Below are 17,337 nucleotides of genomic sequence, written 5' to 3' on the forward strand. Positions count from 1 at the left end.
CCGTAGAGGAAGAGTTGATATGAATATCGAATGAAAGGGCTTGACTAATAAAACACGGTTATTAATGAAAAATCCGAATCCAAGATGGCCGCGATCACAAAATAGCAAATTACTTTATTAAAGAGTTTTATTAAGCTTGAACTGTTTGTATGTATGTTTGCATATCTGTAGGGTTTTCCTACATTAATAGAAATTTGGCCAATAGGAACTGATCGAATTCATGAAACGTCTTTATCTCTGCTGTCATTTTAAAGCTGCTTATCCCATCCAATTTGACCGTCGCTACAAAATAGCTGATTCCATATTATCTCAATAAAGGTTCATTGAAATATGTGTATCAAACGAACGAACTTGACTTGGAGAACACACTATGTATTTTTCGCAAACAAATTCGGTATCAAAAGAAATGAGTTGAATAATAGAATACAGTACAATGGTTTTATTGTAGAAAAATATTTTAATGAAATAGATTAAACATAATAATGTACTAAAAGCTAGAAAATAATTCGGCAAGTAGCAGTTAGCAGTTATCACACCTCTTCTTCTCGAGCATTGATAAGACTATAATAAATTAAAATAAAATCGTTGGATTTCCATTATTCACAATTAACGACTTCATAAAAAAAACCAAAAAAAATAATACTTCTTTTTAAATTTCATAAAGTGAATTGAACCAATAACAAAACCAAACAATCAAACCATGTTATATATACCTGATTTGCTTTCTACAACAACAAATATTTTGGTATTGAAGAGAATTTTGCGAAGAAATAATAAAATCATTCATTCCGGATTAAATATCTGTTTGACAGTTTTCTTCCGATTTTTTCCTTGTCTACATGTTGTCTATCGTAGAAAAAATGCGGTACTACCAGACACAAAAAATATGATCAGTAAGCTGCACGAATGTCTAACACTCTAGAAATTTTGTTTCTATTTCTGAAAATATTTACACCTAACGATTTGCAACTGGCACCGATTCTTTGTACCATCAATTTATCTTAATAATTATAATTCCTTTAATTGTTGTTCATTGATCAAACAAAATGTTTTCATCTATCTGAACAGAAAACTCTTTACTAACGCCATCGAAATATGTAACCATTCGGGAATGGACTTTAATACATTACTTTTATACTTCCGTGGTTCTGCTAGACTAACCTTCCATCTTTCCATGTACTTTCCAACGCAGTATCGTAGAAAAATTACACATTTTCACTAGCCTCCACTCTGCATCTCACTAGTAAAAAGTACTTCTTTTCTTTAATGTTGAAAAATTCTAATGACACCATCAATATTACCAACAAAAATTACAAAAATTACAAAATTTCACGGTCACATCAGTGCTTGTTCGATGAAGTTCAACCTGTACGAGATGTATGTGGCAACTGTCACGTTAGTTGAGTGCGGGATACGGCGAAACAGAATAATGAGTTGTTCAAACCGCCTTCTATCAATGATCGATTCGTGTTCCGTACATTGCAACGGTATAAAGAAACAGCTGATGAGGGGCGTTCAAAGTGGGTACGACTGCACAACCTCATGCGTTCGACGCACTTCTTTTCGCGAACAAATGCGTCCATCAGACGAAATGAACATTTCCAAGCGTAACATAAGGCGTATTTTGCATGGAAACTTACTGCTTGGTGCGTAAAGGCGATGTGTGAGCCATTTATTGACGTCCAGATTGAAACTAATATGATTGGAATGATGCAAAAAACTCCTCGGCTCAAAAAAGAAGTAACCTACCAGAATTCATCTCCAAAACCCGCGAACTGTCGATTGCATATTGAATATTTTCATTCGATAACAATTTTTTGAAAATAATGATAAAGGAATAAATATTTTTTATCTGTACTCAAAATACGGTGCAAATTGAGAAAAAGAAATGGTCGAAAAAACGGTAATGTTCTGTTAAACACAATGCACAATGGGAATAATTTACTGCTGCCAAGCGTCATTCAGTGTGTTCTTCGGCCAATTTCGCTGGTTCAGGTAAATCACAGAGAGCAACTTCGAAATGTACAGTCTACCCGAGCTCAAGCTTTTTTAAAAAAATTTGAATTACCTTGTTGCCTTACTTTTTCAATGGTATTTCTCAAGGACTTAATCAAACAATAATTCGTAAAATGTAGCAACGGATTTTATTTATTTTCATTTCGAATTAGTAACATGAGATTTCAGTCTCTTTTCAATGTTACATTATGTTAATACATAAGAAGGTGCGCCGTGGTTTCTAAACTATTCGTGAATAGAAACATTTCATTGACTCATTAATTCATTACTTCTTCTAAAGGAATCGATAACTTCAACTATTAGTCTGGTTTAGTACACTGATGAGCGCAAAAAAATCACCCCATTTGAAATCAAAGTATTCCAATATTAAATGTTTTTCAATCTTTTCGGTATTCCTGTCAATACTATGTAAGAGTAGGTAGTTAATGTAGTTGATGTAGACCATTTTGCCATTTCAGTATCGTTGATCTATTTTTTTTTTTTTTTAGAAAGACAAAAAATGACTTTTGTTCCTAATTGGGCACTTAAATAGTGGTACGATTGGACGATAGGTACGATCCAACTTTTCTTCAATCGCTCGAATGGTCGTTCGTGGGGTTTTCTTTACTTCCCGGATGATTAGCGTGTCCGTTCTTGCATCGGCCTTACGTTTCGGTCCTCTTCCCGGTCGATTAGTAATGTTCCGTTAAGACTCCTTACGCTGCAAGTCACGCACAATCAAATCTCGGATCTGTGTTGAGATTCGCTTTTCACCCATTTTCCGGAAGCTTCCCCAGCGTCGAAAATAGCTCACTACGCACGAAAAGTTGACTAAACAGCTACTAAGATTATGTTTTTCTCAGATGTAAACAATCAGCTGTCAAATCGGGGGGTGCATCGATGAAAAAAAACACGATGAAGTACTAAAAGTACCCATTTAGGAGCATAAATAGTTAAATGGTCCATTGATTACCTACTTTAACGTATTTTACGTTACGTTACGTATTGATTGAAGAGTCTTTAACACTCCTATACTCGCGCATTGGTCTGTCAGATCGAGAAATCAATAATTCGTTCATTTCTCAGAAAATATCAACACTACGACTTTGCGATTCTCTCTAGCTTCGTTATTCGTCGTTCGTCATCGTTTAGCGTATCGCATGTGTTGGTACAAAAGGGTCGTGTGCCACTTTTTTAACACTTTCGGTCTGACACACCGACGCGAGTATAGGAGTAACTTTTTTGGACAAGTGCCATTTTTCATATTCTAGAATATTGTTGAATGAAATGTATAAATTAATGTTAGTGGCGAGGAATATTTATTGAATATAATGCATAAGATAATGACCGGATTATTCTTATTTGATATCAGTCATTTTTGTAACTGGATTGAACGGATCCATATATTAACTATTCGTCGATATATTACGTTCAAAAGCAAAATATGAATGTTTGACTTTCGTATAGTTTTTCGCTAAATATAATGGTCATACATATACACACTTGTGAAAGAATTTCACTTGTGGAAGAATTGTTAACAGTAAACTATAAACTAATCGGTGGCTTATGGTAAATTTTAACAGTTTCGGGGATATTTTTTTATAATGGACAATATCTACAAGAAAACAAGAAAAAGAAAAGTAAGTTCCTAGAAATCCTTGTATAAAAGATTGTGTACACTGTATATATAAGAAAAGGAAGTTCCTAGAAATCGTTGTATAAAAGATTGTATATATATGCCCCATCTAGAAAAAGGCATTAATTTTTAGTTTACCAAGAATTAAGAGACAAAAAATATTAGAAATATGCTAACTTTATATTCCAGAACCTTTATCATCTGGTAATTATCTAGAATACGTTATACATTCTTCTCTTTGATTAAAAAAAACGAAAAACACGCAACAACTGCATGAAATGTAAAAAATATGTTTACTTCGAGCATGCAGTTATGCTATGTTCCGATTCTTACTCCAGTGAAACCACAATCGATTAATATGTTTTTATGTTATTTTATAGCTCTTTATACTTCCATGAATTCTATTCAGTTGCTTACTTTTAATTAATAACAGTGAAAAATTCGAATTTCGCTATTTGTGTTGGAGTATCAAAAATTACTCTGTTTTGATGAGGCTGAATTAGATGACTATTAAAACATAATAAAGACAAAGAAAACATATTTTTAGGAGTTTTTTCATTCAATCATATCCTCTTCTTCAAATAAACGCCAATAAAGCCTGAAAAATACACAATAGCAACATCACAGAGAAGTTTAATTTTCGGTCTGTGACACCGTGTGCGAGTATACGTGTTATGATTTTGCACGCGAGTATAGGAGGGTTAAGCTTTCTTAAAAAAGTGTTGTTGTGAAAGAACATTTTTGAGGTAAGCCGTTGGGCAATCGAAAAGTTTATTTGAAAAGAGAATTTCTTTACTGTTCAGCCGTGTCATAATCATGGAAAACCCAATCAAATGTGTTTTTTCAAAGCTCGTTTTAATTTATAAACAAATAAATCTATAAATCGGAAAATTACCCCCTTTGAGTGTTTGTAAATCAACTTAAGCACATGTCCTATCACACTTCTTCGAGCCAGGTTAGTGACGTTTTAAATATGAAACGCACTTTATCATAACAGCGACCGCAATCCTCTGAAGTATACCCGTCAACGGTCTTATTATTCGGGGATGATCGATTAACCACAATGAACCGTGTTATAACCGTCTTGATTAGCTACCATCTTCCCGCACAATAGGACGCACCACAAGTCGTTTACGATTCCCAAAACTCTCAACCCTCAGACTCCGTTGGACCGAATCTCCAAGGACTTGTTCAAAAATAGGCTCAACGGACAAAGTACCCCAATAACCGTCGCTTCATTTAGCATAAACAGCATGAATAATGTAGAATTACAGTTGCAGATTTGGGTTACCTTTCGCACAACCCCTCCAGCCGGCCGAAAATGGTTTGTGAAAGTGACCCTTCCTCTCCCAAAAGCCAACAGCAACTCGAAGCGTAAAACTGCCATTTTATTGCAGCGTAATAGCAGCAGCAGGAATTGGCACTTTTATTTCCCCTGGCGGTCTTCCATCTTTCGGTGGCGGTGTCTACCCTCCATCAATAATATAAAAATGTTTTGTTCATCGTTGTGAACAGCAATCGGAGGGGGAGAACAAAATGATTGTGATTTGTAATATGGCTTCCCATTTTGCAGCGTTTGGTTGAATTGAGCGCGAATTTACTTCTAGGGGTGCCCGTCGTGTAATGTAACCGAGGAAATTCGTTCTCGTAAGCGAATTAATGCTAATAAAATGTACAAATAATAACGACTACATATAGATTTTCCCGACAACAAGAAGCCGAAGCTCATTTTACCCCCTCCGTCGCTTTGTTCGTTGGGTGCGATTCGTAGCAGCGCTCAAATTGAGATGTTCCCGCCTGCGATGCGAAGATCTGGTCCAAATGTCCGCCTGGAATCACGACTTTTCCGTGTAGCAGTAATTGTGGTGCATGCTTGTTTACTGCCGTTTTAAGTCTAAAGGCTGTTATAGATTACGGCCCGATAATGGGCAGATAAACTAGGATGAAGCTGGAAGGCGTTATCCGGTCCGGAGGTTCACGATGTGTTTACGCTTTTGCTTTCTCCATTTCGCGCGCCGTGCGATTTCTTTCTCCCTCTCGCGTAAAACAAAGTTTTGTTGGTTTTTTGTTGCGCGCTCAAATCGGTCCTTGAGGCAAACAAGATAAATAAATGAGTATAGCACCGTTGAGTCCAAACACGGCTCCCATATCGATTCGGACAGGGGGGTTCTTCAACAAGCGCCAACTCGGCTGGGATGTAAAATTCTATCACATCATTTCAATCGACCGGTCCCCCGAATGCCGTTTCACGACTAAACCAGGGCCGAGTTGTGTGTAGCCTAGCAAATCACGAACCGTGAATGACTGCTGCGGTTCATGCTGCGCGATAGGTGCTAATTTGCAGTTTAGGTTTCCTGATTGCGAGGCGCATAGAAAACCCTCCGGCCATCTTGGTCATGAAATGGGAGAAGCATGAGCTGTACGTGTTTTGAAGTAAGAAAAAAAAAACACAGTAAAACAACGGGCAGATAAAACTTACTTTATTTATTTATGTGCATTAATGCTGCTTGGGGTAATAGATTAATAGCTTTTCAAGCTATTACAAACATAATTTGGAATCATGATAAAGATGTCATGATGGGAAGCAGCGCTCGGAAGAGGTTTGTGGAAAATCGTGGCTGAGATGCTGACGAGAATTTAAATAATAGTCATTGCGGATAGACATGAAAATTCTTTATTACTGCCAAGCTGAATAATTTTTGAGGTAGTTGGATGGAAGCAGCGTTGTTTGCCAACTCTAATAAGTCCGTTGCAGTCCAAAATAACCTAGACTTTGGGGACACCACTCAATTGGTCCCTTAGATCGAAATAGCTAAGAGTTCGTCTTTTCGCAATATGTTTTCTATCCTTCACTGAAGTAAGTGTTTCTAATGATCCAGAACAACAAGCTTTCGGATTTGTGAACTAATTTGATCTTCACCCATGATCCTTTCCAATGTACAGGGTCTTTCAGATTATCCGCTCTCGCAACAAATTTTAATAACTTCTACAAAAGTGAACCGATTTTTATTTTTAAAAAACGAAAATAAAGCTTATTTTAGAACAATTTCGATGTGACCACCCCATTTTTCGATAACGCGTTTTAAACGGTGAATAAAATTCTTCATGCACAACTCTAACATTCTGACTTCTATGCTGTTGAAAATCCGAGTTATTTCTTCCTTGAGTTCCTCCAAATTTTGTGGCTTATTATCATAGCAACGGTCCTTCATGTACCCCCAGAGGAAGTAATCGACGACGAGAAATGTTGAAATTCTTAACATAAGAGGACATAGTTAAATCGATAATATCCTTTTCGCGTGAGCGTTTAATAGCTTATTATGTTTATAAGCTTAAAGACATAACTCTACAACGTGTTGACTGTGTTAAGGACTTAGGAATCATACTGGACTCAAGGCTTACGTTTCGCGAGCATAGCGCATACATAATTTCTAAAGCATCTAAAGCACTGGGCTTTATATTTCGCTCGACCAAACATTTTAGGGACATTTATTGCATGAAAGGTTTATACTGTGCCCTGGTTCGCTCATTAATGGAGTACGCTTCTATTGTTTGGGCACCTTACTACCAAAGCGGTATTCTACGTGTGGAAGCTGTCCGGCAGAAGTTCATGAGGTTTACATTGCGCTATCTACCGCGGAGTAATCCTCATAATCTCCCCAGCTATGAAAATCGCTGCAAACTTATCGGGATAGAAACATTGCATGATCGTCGAAGGATTGCCAAAACCTGCTTCATATCAGATTTGATATTGTCACATACTGATTGTCCAGAGCTTCTGTAGAAGGTTAATTTGAACGTGCAAACAAGAAACCTGAGGTCTCACAGTTTCCTACAAATACCGTTTTCTAACACAAACTATGGCTACAATGAGCCGCCTATGTCGAGTATGTACCGTGTGTTCAACCGCTACAGTCGTTTCTTTTCGGATTGTCTCGCGCATTACTTAAAAAACGATACACCTCCGCAATTACAGCCACTGCTATTACCGATTAATTTTTTTTCACGTTTATACATATATAAGTAAAATGTAAATTTAGTTCAGTAAGAGGTCGTCATTAGGGCATAATTGTACCCGTTGATAAGAATAAATCAAAGTTAAGTTAAGGCTTCGGTTGTTCGAGTAATACGATTTCACTAAAAATACATGTTCTTGTAAATTGTACATCTTGACACTAAAAACCATCCGATCAGATTGAACGAGTAGCCGAATTCTATCGTCCCGAAGTAGGGAATGCAGTGTTACCATCGAAGAAGCGAAAAAAATTGTAAGGGGTTATATCTAGGACACGACCGCATATTTTCGACGTAGAACTACAAAATTATATTATGGAATCCACTTGTTTACCACTTCGAATATTATTTTAGAATGCATCAAAATTTTTGTAATAGATTATGTTCTTCGTTACAAATAAATTTGATGAACGTCCTTTTACGTTTGATATGATGCCTAGGACTACCAAAATATGTGAACGGAAGAATTGTCAAACGATCATTGTATTTTACATTTCCCTCTGAAATTACTGCACATCTCATGTTTACGTAGTTCTAGAACCGCGAAAGTTCATTCACCTCTAGTATCTGAAATGACGATTTTCCTAGGCTTCTCAGTACAAAAGTATTCAACACCAAAAACTACACCCGACTTGCATGTATATTTAAGGCGGGTTCCCCCAGGCACATTGATTTAGAAGGCCCTTTTCAGGGAAACACAGCTTGGTGGGAACAAACATACCCCCGACTTGCATGTATATTTGCAAAGCGAATTTCTACAGGTACATCGATTTTGAAGTCTGTGTTGGGGAAACCGTAAATCGGGCCAATCAAAACTTGGCAGTTAGGGCGTTTAGATAACGCTTAACATTATACAGTTATTCAGTTGTTCATCTCATGAAAAATAACATTTTATATATTGTGATAGACGCAGAAATATTTCCTATCACTTGATGCAAACATCTTTCCGATCTGTTATGAAATGTTCGAGTTATAAGCATTCGAAATACGGGTAGGGTTAGCACACAAATTGGCAGAACAAATGTATGGGAAAAAAGGAAGTTCTTCCAGTTTTCACCGTTTAGAGATTAGCGAATTGTAATGTATGTCATATCAAACAAATCTTAGATAATTTCCGATTCGATTGGTATGCAAATCATGAGAATTCGTTCACAGTGAAAATAGTTATTAACGTTAACTTTATTTCATAAAAACGTGACCTGTTTTCTGATTTGGCACCCTTCCTGAAAGACGTAGTTCTATGTCAAAAAAATTTAAGGAGCTATTCGTTTTTTTTTTTTGCGTGAGCGTTTGATCTGAAAGACTCTGTGCATAGAAATTTAGTGTTTCTAATAATCCAGCTGACTGTACTCGTTGCGAAATAAAGTCTCGCTATAAAAAAGCGCTAAAAAAATCGTTTTTTGGATGCAATCCCAAAAAAGATGAAAAAAGAAAAAAGAAAGAGATGTCTGCTTCCATACATACAAACATTTCAAAGTTCGTCTAGTTGTATTTCAGTCGATGGGCAATTGTCTGTTATGAATTAAGATTGAGTATTCAATTGCCGTGTGAAATTTTTATCATTTTTTCAAATGGGAGTCATGGACTCATTAACACAATGATGTTAGTGAATAGAAGGTTTAGAAAAAAATGAAATTTTTTACATGATTTATTCGCTTAAGGCCGAGATGTGCTATTTCGTCAAATATAAAATGAAGGGTTTCAATTTCCCCGACGACTGGAACATTATTTTAGCATTCATTATCGTTATCGGGGATGAATCGGGAATACAGCCACTTTTGAAATGAGCAAACACTCCTCTATATTCCGTCCGGTGAATGAGGTGAGATAGCAAAGTTTCTTGCTTAATTGTGGGAGCCGCCTTACTTGTCAGCTCCTATTTGATGCCCGAGTCGATATCGTATGAGGACACCACTTCAAATCTCACACCGTGACTTGAATCATCGCACGTCGTTCGCCGCGCGGAATAGAGGGAAGTATGTTTTTGGACTAAAATAAAATAACTGTTTCAGTAAAATTAAGCCAATATTGTTACATGACACAATATTATTTACTATTGGACTTATTGTTGTCGAAATCATTCTGCGAAAGTTCCCTTAAAACTGAATCTAACAACAATAAACATTACGAATGCAATCCTTGTGTATCATCCCATCGGAAACAATTGAACAATCCTGAACCATTACAAGAACAACAGCCCATCTACAAACTAACAAGGCCGCATCATCCTCATCAATTTATATAATAAAATAAAAGGGGCACGGCCGCGGCGCATAACGCCGATTATCATCCACTTATGAACTTCCACTTAATTGCTATTATCGAGGAGAGCCCGACGGGGAAGGACGACAATGCCATGGTATAGCAATTTCAGCTCGTACAATACATCCAGCTGTCGGCTGCCGAGATTGTTCGGCGATAATGCTTGGAAAATAGAGTCTGCAACAAAGTCACCCCTCGCTGGAAAATTTTCCCATTTCCCTATCCGGGTAGATAGGGTATCAAACGGACCAATTCGGGAGGGAAGGAAGTACGCATATCGGCTGTAAGTGAGCTCACAGTCCGCTCGAGCATCGCAGGGGGAAATAAACGATTAAATAATAAATAACATCCAATAAAGTTCTGGCATCGGTTCCGAAGACTGTAAAACTTAATCGCCAAGTCATTACGGGGAACAATCGAGAAAGAGAGATGCTGCTGCGGCGGACGCGTACTCTGGTTTTCAAAATTAGCGTCACTATTCATCTCTAAACGAAGGGTAATGAGAGTAGCGTCGGCAATTCGGTGGCAGGGTGCGAAATGCGACTCAAGGAAATGGCTGGGAAATGAGCATTCGGGTGTGCAGCCATACTGGTGCCTCCGAGAGGACGACGAGCAGCGTTTAATTTGGCAAGCATTAGGGGCGGCCATTCTTGATACCGTTTGGGAGATTTTTAGATTAATTTCAGCCTCCTTGGCTGGTTCGTCTCAGCAAAAACGGCCGAAACCATGCCGCGATGGGCGCTAACTATAAACATTAATTCATTTTAGATGCACATACGGACAAGCAATTAACAATAAAACAATAAACAAAAAACAGATTTCGTCACGAGATTTTCCACGCATTAGAGTTTTTTTTCCCTGGTCGTTTGACGAGGATGTTCGTTTACCATGGCCCCAGGCCACAGATCGGGAATCCGCGCCACTCGAAGATGCCGACTGTTCTTGTTCCCCTAATCGCGAAGGGGAAGAAACAAGGATCTTCGATTTGATCACATGTTTTTGTTGCAGTGGCCAGTTCTTAACCTGGATAAGATTCGTTGCTCTCTCATCGTTTTGACGTCTTCGAATCTGGTGATGGATTCTTTGATTCTTCGAAGGAACAGCGTCGCTTCAACGGACCATTTTTCCACCCAAAAAGTTTTGAAGGTGTTGGCGATCTTTTGCGCGGTAAAAGTTGTCCAAGGTGACCGATTGAGATTTTTAGCTATTATTTTTAGAAGTGAGACAGTCGATCCATTACTCAAAAATCTACTTCACGCTTTTGTTTTTTTATTGTTTTGTTTTGGCTTGTTTTGTTTCACTTAACCATACCTTAAGAAACACAAAAAACTAAAAATTATAGAAACTGCTTAAAATATTGCGAAATGCAAAAATGCGGGTCCGAATTTCTTCGACAATCAATTTTCTCTCCGACATCTCATAGACTCTCATTGATTGCATTGATTGCAGAGACCAAGGACGGTTCAAAACCAATCATTCGAAGTTTTTTGTCTGATTCACCATTTAGTAAAATATTCAAATATAATTGATTTATTTCATCCAGCAAATCAACAGAAAGTCATCAGAGAGACTGTTAATGTGTAATCTGCAGATCCGAAATCAACTCATGATTAATGTTTTGTATGTTGTTGGAATGGAATTTCCATTAGTTCGAATTTCATTTATTGCTGACGAACCGCAACGAAGCAGATTGAAAACAAAGTTTTCACGCGCTCCCAAATTGACACCTTTTCATCGAACCAAATCGACCGTAACAGTCGAAAACATTTCAATTATTCCGAGAAGCGTTTGATGGTTTTATTTGTGCCCCCTAGCGAACAAGATCAAGGTGCGAAACTGCAACTTCGAACAATAATGCAATTTTTGACCCCTTGTTTCTATGTTTTCGTCGCACAAAGAGCATCCTTACATTGAACATGAGTTCGCCCAAAAAGTGCTTGTATTACTTAATGAGAATCAAAAAATCATTTATTAATTTATTGTTCTGCGATTCACAGTCCCAAACCATTGTCTGGGACGAGAGTGGAGAAAAAAATAAACTGCACAAAAGGACAATTGTTTGAGGTGACAAATACAAGCGAAACGTGAAATTGCCCCGAAGATCTGGCAGCGGTAATTTATCATTACGGCTTCTCGACACACTAACCAGGTGAGCACTACGATTGCTCTTTTGTCGGAACTGAAGTGGTCGCTTTATTCTTCCCCCATGACTCTATTGACCATGTTTCCCTCCCCTTCGCTGACAAAGGAGGCAACAATCAAAAAATCAGAGTCAAATTAATTTGTATTTATACACGCATTTCTGGGTCCTTCTGTAGAAGCGAAGAAAGCAGCAGCAGCAGCAGCTTTGTCGTGACTTCTGCAGCCTTCGGCAATCCTCGTCACCTGGAGCTAGTTTCTGTGGTTTTCTACTGAAGAAATAGATAGCTATAAAATTATTCATCATAAAAGGACCTAAGGAGGGATGTGTCCTACCTGAAAATCACGAGCTGTACGAACCAACGCCAGTGGCGTTTATTATTGTGTCCGCTACCTGATGGTGATAAAATTGTTGGCCTTCTCCGAACGAGATCATTCGATAATGGTTTATTGTTTGAGTTGGATTCATGAAACATAGCGTGGCTGTTATAATCGAACGACTTTAATGGAGATTGAAAAGAGACGAGTTTGGAGCGAAATGTTCACTTAAGAACAGAGTGTCTGCCTAACCCAGTGAATGTGATATTCCCCTCTATTGGTTTTATCCAATCACCTACCTCCAAATGGATTGTTTTTTATGAATTGCACCTAAACTATCATTTGTTGGGAGTTTGAAAGGGGTCCTGCCTCGCTATAGTACCTTTGAGTAAATTCGATTTGTTCAGGGATTCTCAAAATATTTTGGGCAAGAAATCCCTTTTCCAGAAAGAATCGATACCATCGACCCCTATATCCAAATTTCTTTAGAAATTTTATCTTTACTTATCAAATCCCGTTGATGCATATGAAACCGGAATAGTTACACATAAATGTGGAGGCGATCTGGCATAGTGGTAACATCCATACCTCTCACACTAGATGAGCATGAGTTGTATTCTCACTCCCGGTATTCTTCGAAAAATGGAAGCAAAGGTGACGAACCAGTAAAAAGTGTTGAAAGTCACTATAATACTAAATAAGTCACACATAGAAGGCTGCATGAACCACAAATCGTTTTTAGTGTTTAAAATTGTGTATTTTGTGCCTACGAACAACGATCTGCGGACCTTTTTTGCCGTAAACTAAAAAAATCGCTTCCAATCCGCATAGAATGCTGGTGAGAGCTTACTCCGAGTATGCTGGTGCAGAAAGTTTAAAAGTGGTAATTTTGAACGCGGGAAAACGCAGGAAGTGTTCAAACAAACAACTCGCAACATAATCAAATGTTGACCAATCAACCGTTTTCTGCTCCAAAAACGATCGGAGTGTCAATAAACTAGAAGTGGGTTATATATGTGATATAACAGCAAGGTGAACGTAGGACTAACGTTGGCTTAGCAATCAATAAGTAACAAGCATATAACTCTCAGACATTTCATCTTTCGAGTAAAATGATTATCATACCACTTAATTGAACCGGAAAATACTTCTTGGCAACAGTGGTAAGAATGAAGTGGCAGTAAAAATAGTGCCGTTTGAAACTCTTTAAAAACGCTGTTATTGGCTGTGTAATTGCTCAAATCAGTCACATTCTGCTGAATAACATTGAGATATATCAGCGAAGTTATTATCTCAGTGATTTTTTTCGGATTTACATTAACTATCCGCGATAAGAGCATTGTTGTTTTCCCGCTTCATCGTAATTCAGTGTTGCCTGCCATATTCCGTGTTTGCTGTATGTTTTGTATGTCCATGAGCCAATTGAAGCAAAACCGGCGGGATGTCGAAGAATGACGCAGCTAGTGATCCCCGATTTTTGAAATTAATCGTTCATCAGCTAATCGAATAGTTTTCAGCAGTTTGTTATTCGATACGATTAATCGCCCCAAATAATCGATTAATCGATTAATCGTCACACTGAGAGAAATAATAAGTTATACTGATATTTCTCATTTGCAAGAAAGCCATATGGAATCAAAAAAGTGTTTATTTCGCCTGAAAATCAATTATTATCTTTTACGCTCCCCTAAAGTCGTAAACGAAGCTCAATTCGCGTTGACGGCATGATTGATTTTCAGGATAAAACTGCTGCGGCCGTACGTTTTTTTCTCTCTGGGTATGGATCGATTAATCGACGTAAATTATTCGTTCGCTTCGATTATTGGTTTTTTTTTTTATCTTCGCTTATTTTTCGTCGGCCTATTTCCGCCACTTTAGTGCCAATCACCGACATCAGGGAGGCGACTCCACCTGTTCCTACCTATCAGACTCAACAACTCATGAGCCGGGCCAACTTCTTTTTACTTCCGCTCCGAAGGAAGACGTAACCAGAGATTTTTCGCCTCAGAAAATCCCAACGACGCCAGCTGGGATTGAACCCAGGCCGATCGGATTGTGAGGCTGTTACGCTAACCATACAACCACTGGCGCCGTCGATTATTGGTTGTGCAGTATTCGTTCGATTAATAATCGATTTCTGTATGAAATATTCGATTAATCGATTAATCGAACGATTATCGGGGATCACTAGACGCAGCCAGTAAAAACAAAAGCCACGAAAATGAATCGCTCGACTCTCCCTGCAGTGATCTGTCAAACAACGAGCTGGCGAGATTGATATCACAACAAGGAAAAAACACACAAGAGCAAAGAAACAACCTAGGTCATGAGCTACGAGAACAACTGAATAAGGGATTGGATGATATACGGCGTGATCTGTGTGAAGTCAACAACAAACTCACACTAGTGAAGCACGACGTACATGACAACAAAGAGGCAATTGCTAGATCACTTCTTTCCAACGACTTGATCATTAGTGGAGTTCCATATATGAGGAATGAAAACCTGTCCACGTACTATCAGCTGTGGTGTAAAGCCCTTGGCTACACCGAATCTGCAGTACCTCTGGTGGATTTGCGTCGTCTGTCTAGATCTGTACTACGAGAAGGATCCAATTGCTTTATCCTTGTGCAGTTTGCTATCCCGAACCAGCGGAATGAGTTCTTCGGCAAATATTTGCGCTCCAGATCGCTGACGTTAGCGCAAATTGGATTTCAGTCGGATAAAAGGATTTATGTAAACGAGAATCTGATACCATCGGTGAGGAAAATCAAGTCTGAAGCCATCGAATTGAAGAAAGAAGGGAAACTTTCAAATGTTTACTGTCGAGGAGGAATCGTCTACATCAAGCTTCCAAATTCGAATCAGGATCGGATCGTCAAGTCTGGGGAGGATTTGCTGCGCATCGTTCAACAGAGTTAAACCTTTCCCACATAGAAACCTTGGTCCAATCCCGAAATATCCAAAGAGATTATCATTCGTGATCTTGCATTTGAAAAATGGAAGCAAAGTCAATCTGAGGCTGACCATGCAATGTACAAGACTCAAAGAAACAAAGTGACTAAAATGATAGTAATTGCCAAAGAAAGTTTCATCAATAGTAGGTTTACGAATAACATGTATTCTAAAGATTTATGGAAAGAATTTGATAAAATAGGTCTAAGAAAAAAGCCTTCTGATTTGTCTTCAGATTTTACTGCGGACCAAATCAATGAATATTTCAGTAGTAACTTTACTCTAAGTAATTCAGTAAGCAGTCTTGTTAGCACCGATATCAGAATTCCTTTTTCAGTTCAAAGACGTTGAAGAATATCACATTGTTAAAGCGATTTTTGAAATTAAATCAAACGCAGTTGGATTAGATGGCATTCCCATAAAATTTGTCAAAATAATTTTGGCAATAATTATTGAACCATTCAAATATTTATTCAATCAAATTTTCGTAACAAGCATCTATCCAATACAGTGGAAGACTTCCAGACTTCCTTCCATTATTCCAATTAGGAAAAAGAAAACATCCTCGTCACTTGAAAATCTTAGACCAATAAGCATCTTAAGTGCTTTATCAAAGGCATTTGAGCGAGTAGCCAAGGAGCAAATCAGTTGTTTTATATACAGAAATAATCTACTCTCTCCCAATCAATCTGGGTACCGCTCTGGACACAGTATCAAAACTGCAATGTTAAGTGTTTGTGATGATATTGGTCTAGTTCTTGACAAGGGAGGCAACATAGTCATGATTCTTTTGGATTTTTCGAAAGCATTCGACACCATAAGCCATGCTAATTTATGTAAAAAACTTGAAAACCAGTTTAGATTCTGTCCAAAAGCTGTTCAGTTAGTTCGTTCCTATTTGTCTAGTAGATTTCAAACTGTTTTCTGTAATGATCGTTTTTCTTCTATGCTACCAATAAGTTCTGGTGTTCCGCAAGGATCTGTTTTAGGCCCATTACTTTTTTCCTTGTACATCAATAATTTGCCTTCGAAATTGAGTAACTGTGTGATTCATCTATTCGCTGATGATGTCCAAATGTATTACAACTGCACGAATATGCAACAGAAACACGTTGAATTGCTCATCAATACTTGTTTGGTTAATGTCGCCGATTGGGCAAATGATAATTCGTTGATTATAAATGCACAGAAAACGCAAGCAATATTCGTTTCTCTTAGCAGAAATGTTTTCAGTGAACTTAACATCTCGCTTCAAAATAGTAGAATTTTATTCTCAAATGAAGTCGTGAGTCTAGGAGTGACCATTCAGAGTAATTTTGAATGGGATGCCTTTGTATTAAAACAATGTGGAAAAATCTACGCGTCTTTGAGAACTCTTAGATGGAAAGCAAGTTCTCTTGGTTCTCGGACTAAACAGATACTTTTCAAAACTCTAATCTATCCGCATTTTTTATTCCCTGATTTTGTACTAATGCAAGCCTCAGCAAACGTCATAAACCGATATAGGGTTGCATTAAATTGTTGTATACGTTTTGTTTTCAATTTAAGTCGGTTCGCAAGCGTGACTCATTTACAGCACTTTTTAATAGGTTCAAGATTAGATAAATTTTTGAAAATGCGATCTGTTATCCTGTTACATAAATTAGTATCTAGTCGAACTCCTCCATACCTGTATACAAAACTGATGCCTATGAGAAGCCAGCGAGGTAGAAAATCTTTAATCCCCCGTTACAGTACATCGCATTATGGAAGCTCATTATTTCAGTGAGATTTAAGAGAGCGTGTGTAGAATATTTCAATCAAAATTAGATATAGTTTTTATTCTTTCAAAAGTATATTTTTGTGACTATGGAAATGTAATGGATCACTTAGTCTTACCAGCGGCACTTGAACACAAAATACGTATGTCTTAAGTTTTTGGAGATCAATAAAATAAAAAAAAAATAAAAAATAAAAATAATTATTAATGGAATCGATTCCTCATCGGCTGCAAAAAAGCGACGCATGATTCGCAATCG

At 37.7% G+C, this 17,337-nt stretch overlaps 1 protein-coding gene across 1 annotated transcript in view; it reads left to right on the plus strand.

The window, feature by feature from the left end:
- Nucleotides 1-15,286, plus strand: part of LOC129781626 (uncharacterized) — a 29,186-nt gene extending 13,900 nt beyond the window's left edge. The window contains exon 3 of the mRNA XM_055789261.1: nt 14,556-15,286. Coding sequence (XP_055645236.1) covers nt 14,556-15,286 — 731 coding nt within the window. The remainder of the gene's footprint in view (nt 1-14,555) is intronic.
- The last annotated feature ends 2,051 nt before the right edge of the window (nt 15,287-17,337 follow it).

This window comes from Toxorhynchites rutilus, chromosome 1 (assembly GCF_029784135.1).
Source record: "Toxorhynchites rutilus septentrionalis strain SRP chromosome 1, ASM2978413v1, whole genome shotgun sequence".
NCBI classification, from domain to species: Eukaryota; Metazoa; Arthropoda; class Insecta; order Diptera; family Culicidae; genus Toxorhynchites; species Toxorhynchites rutilus.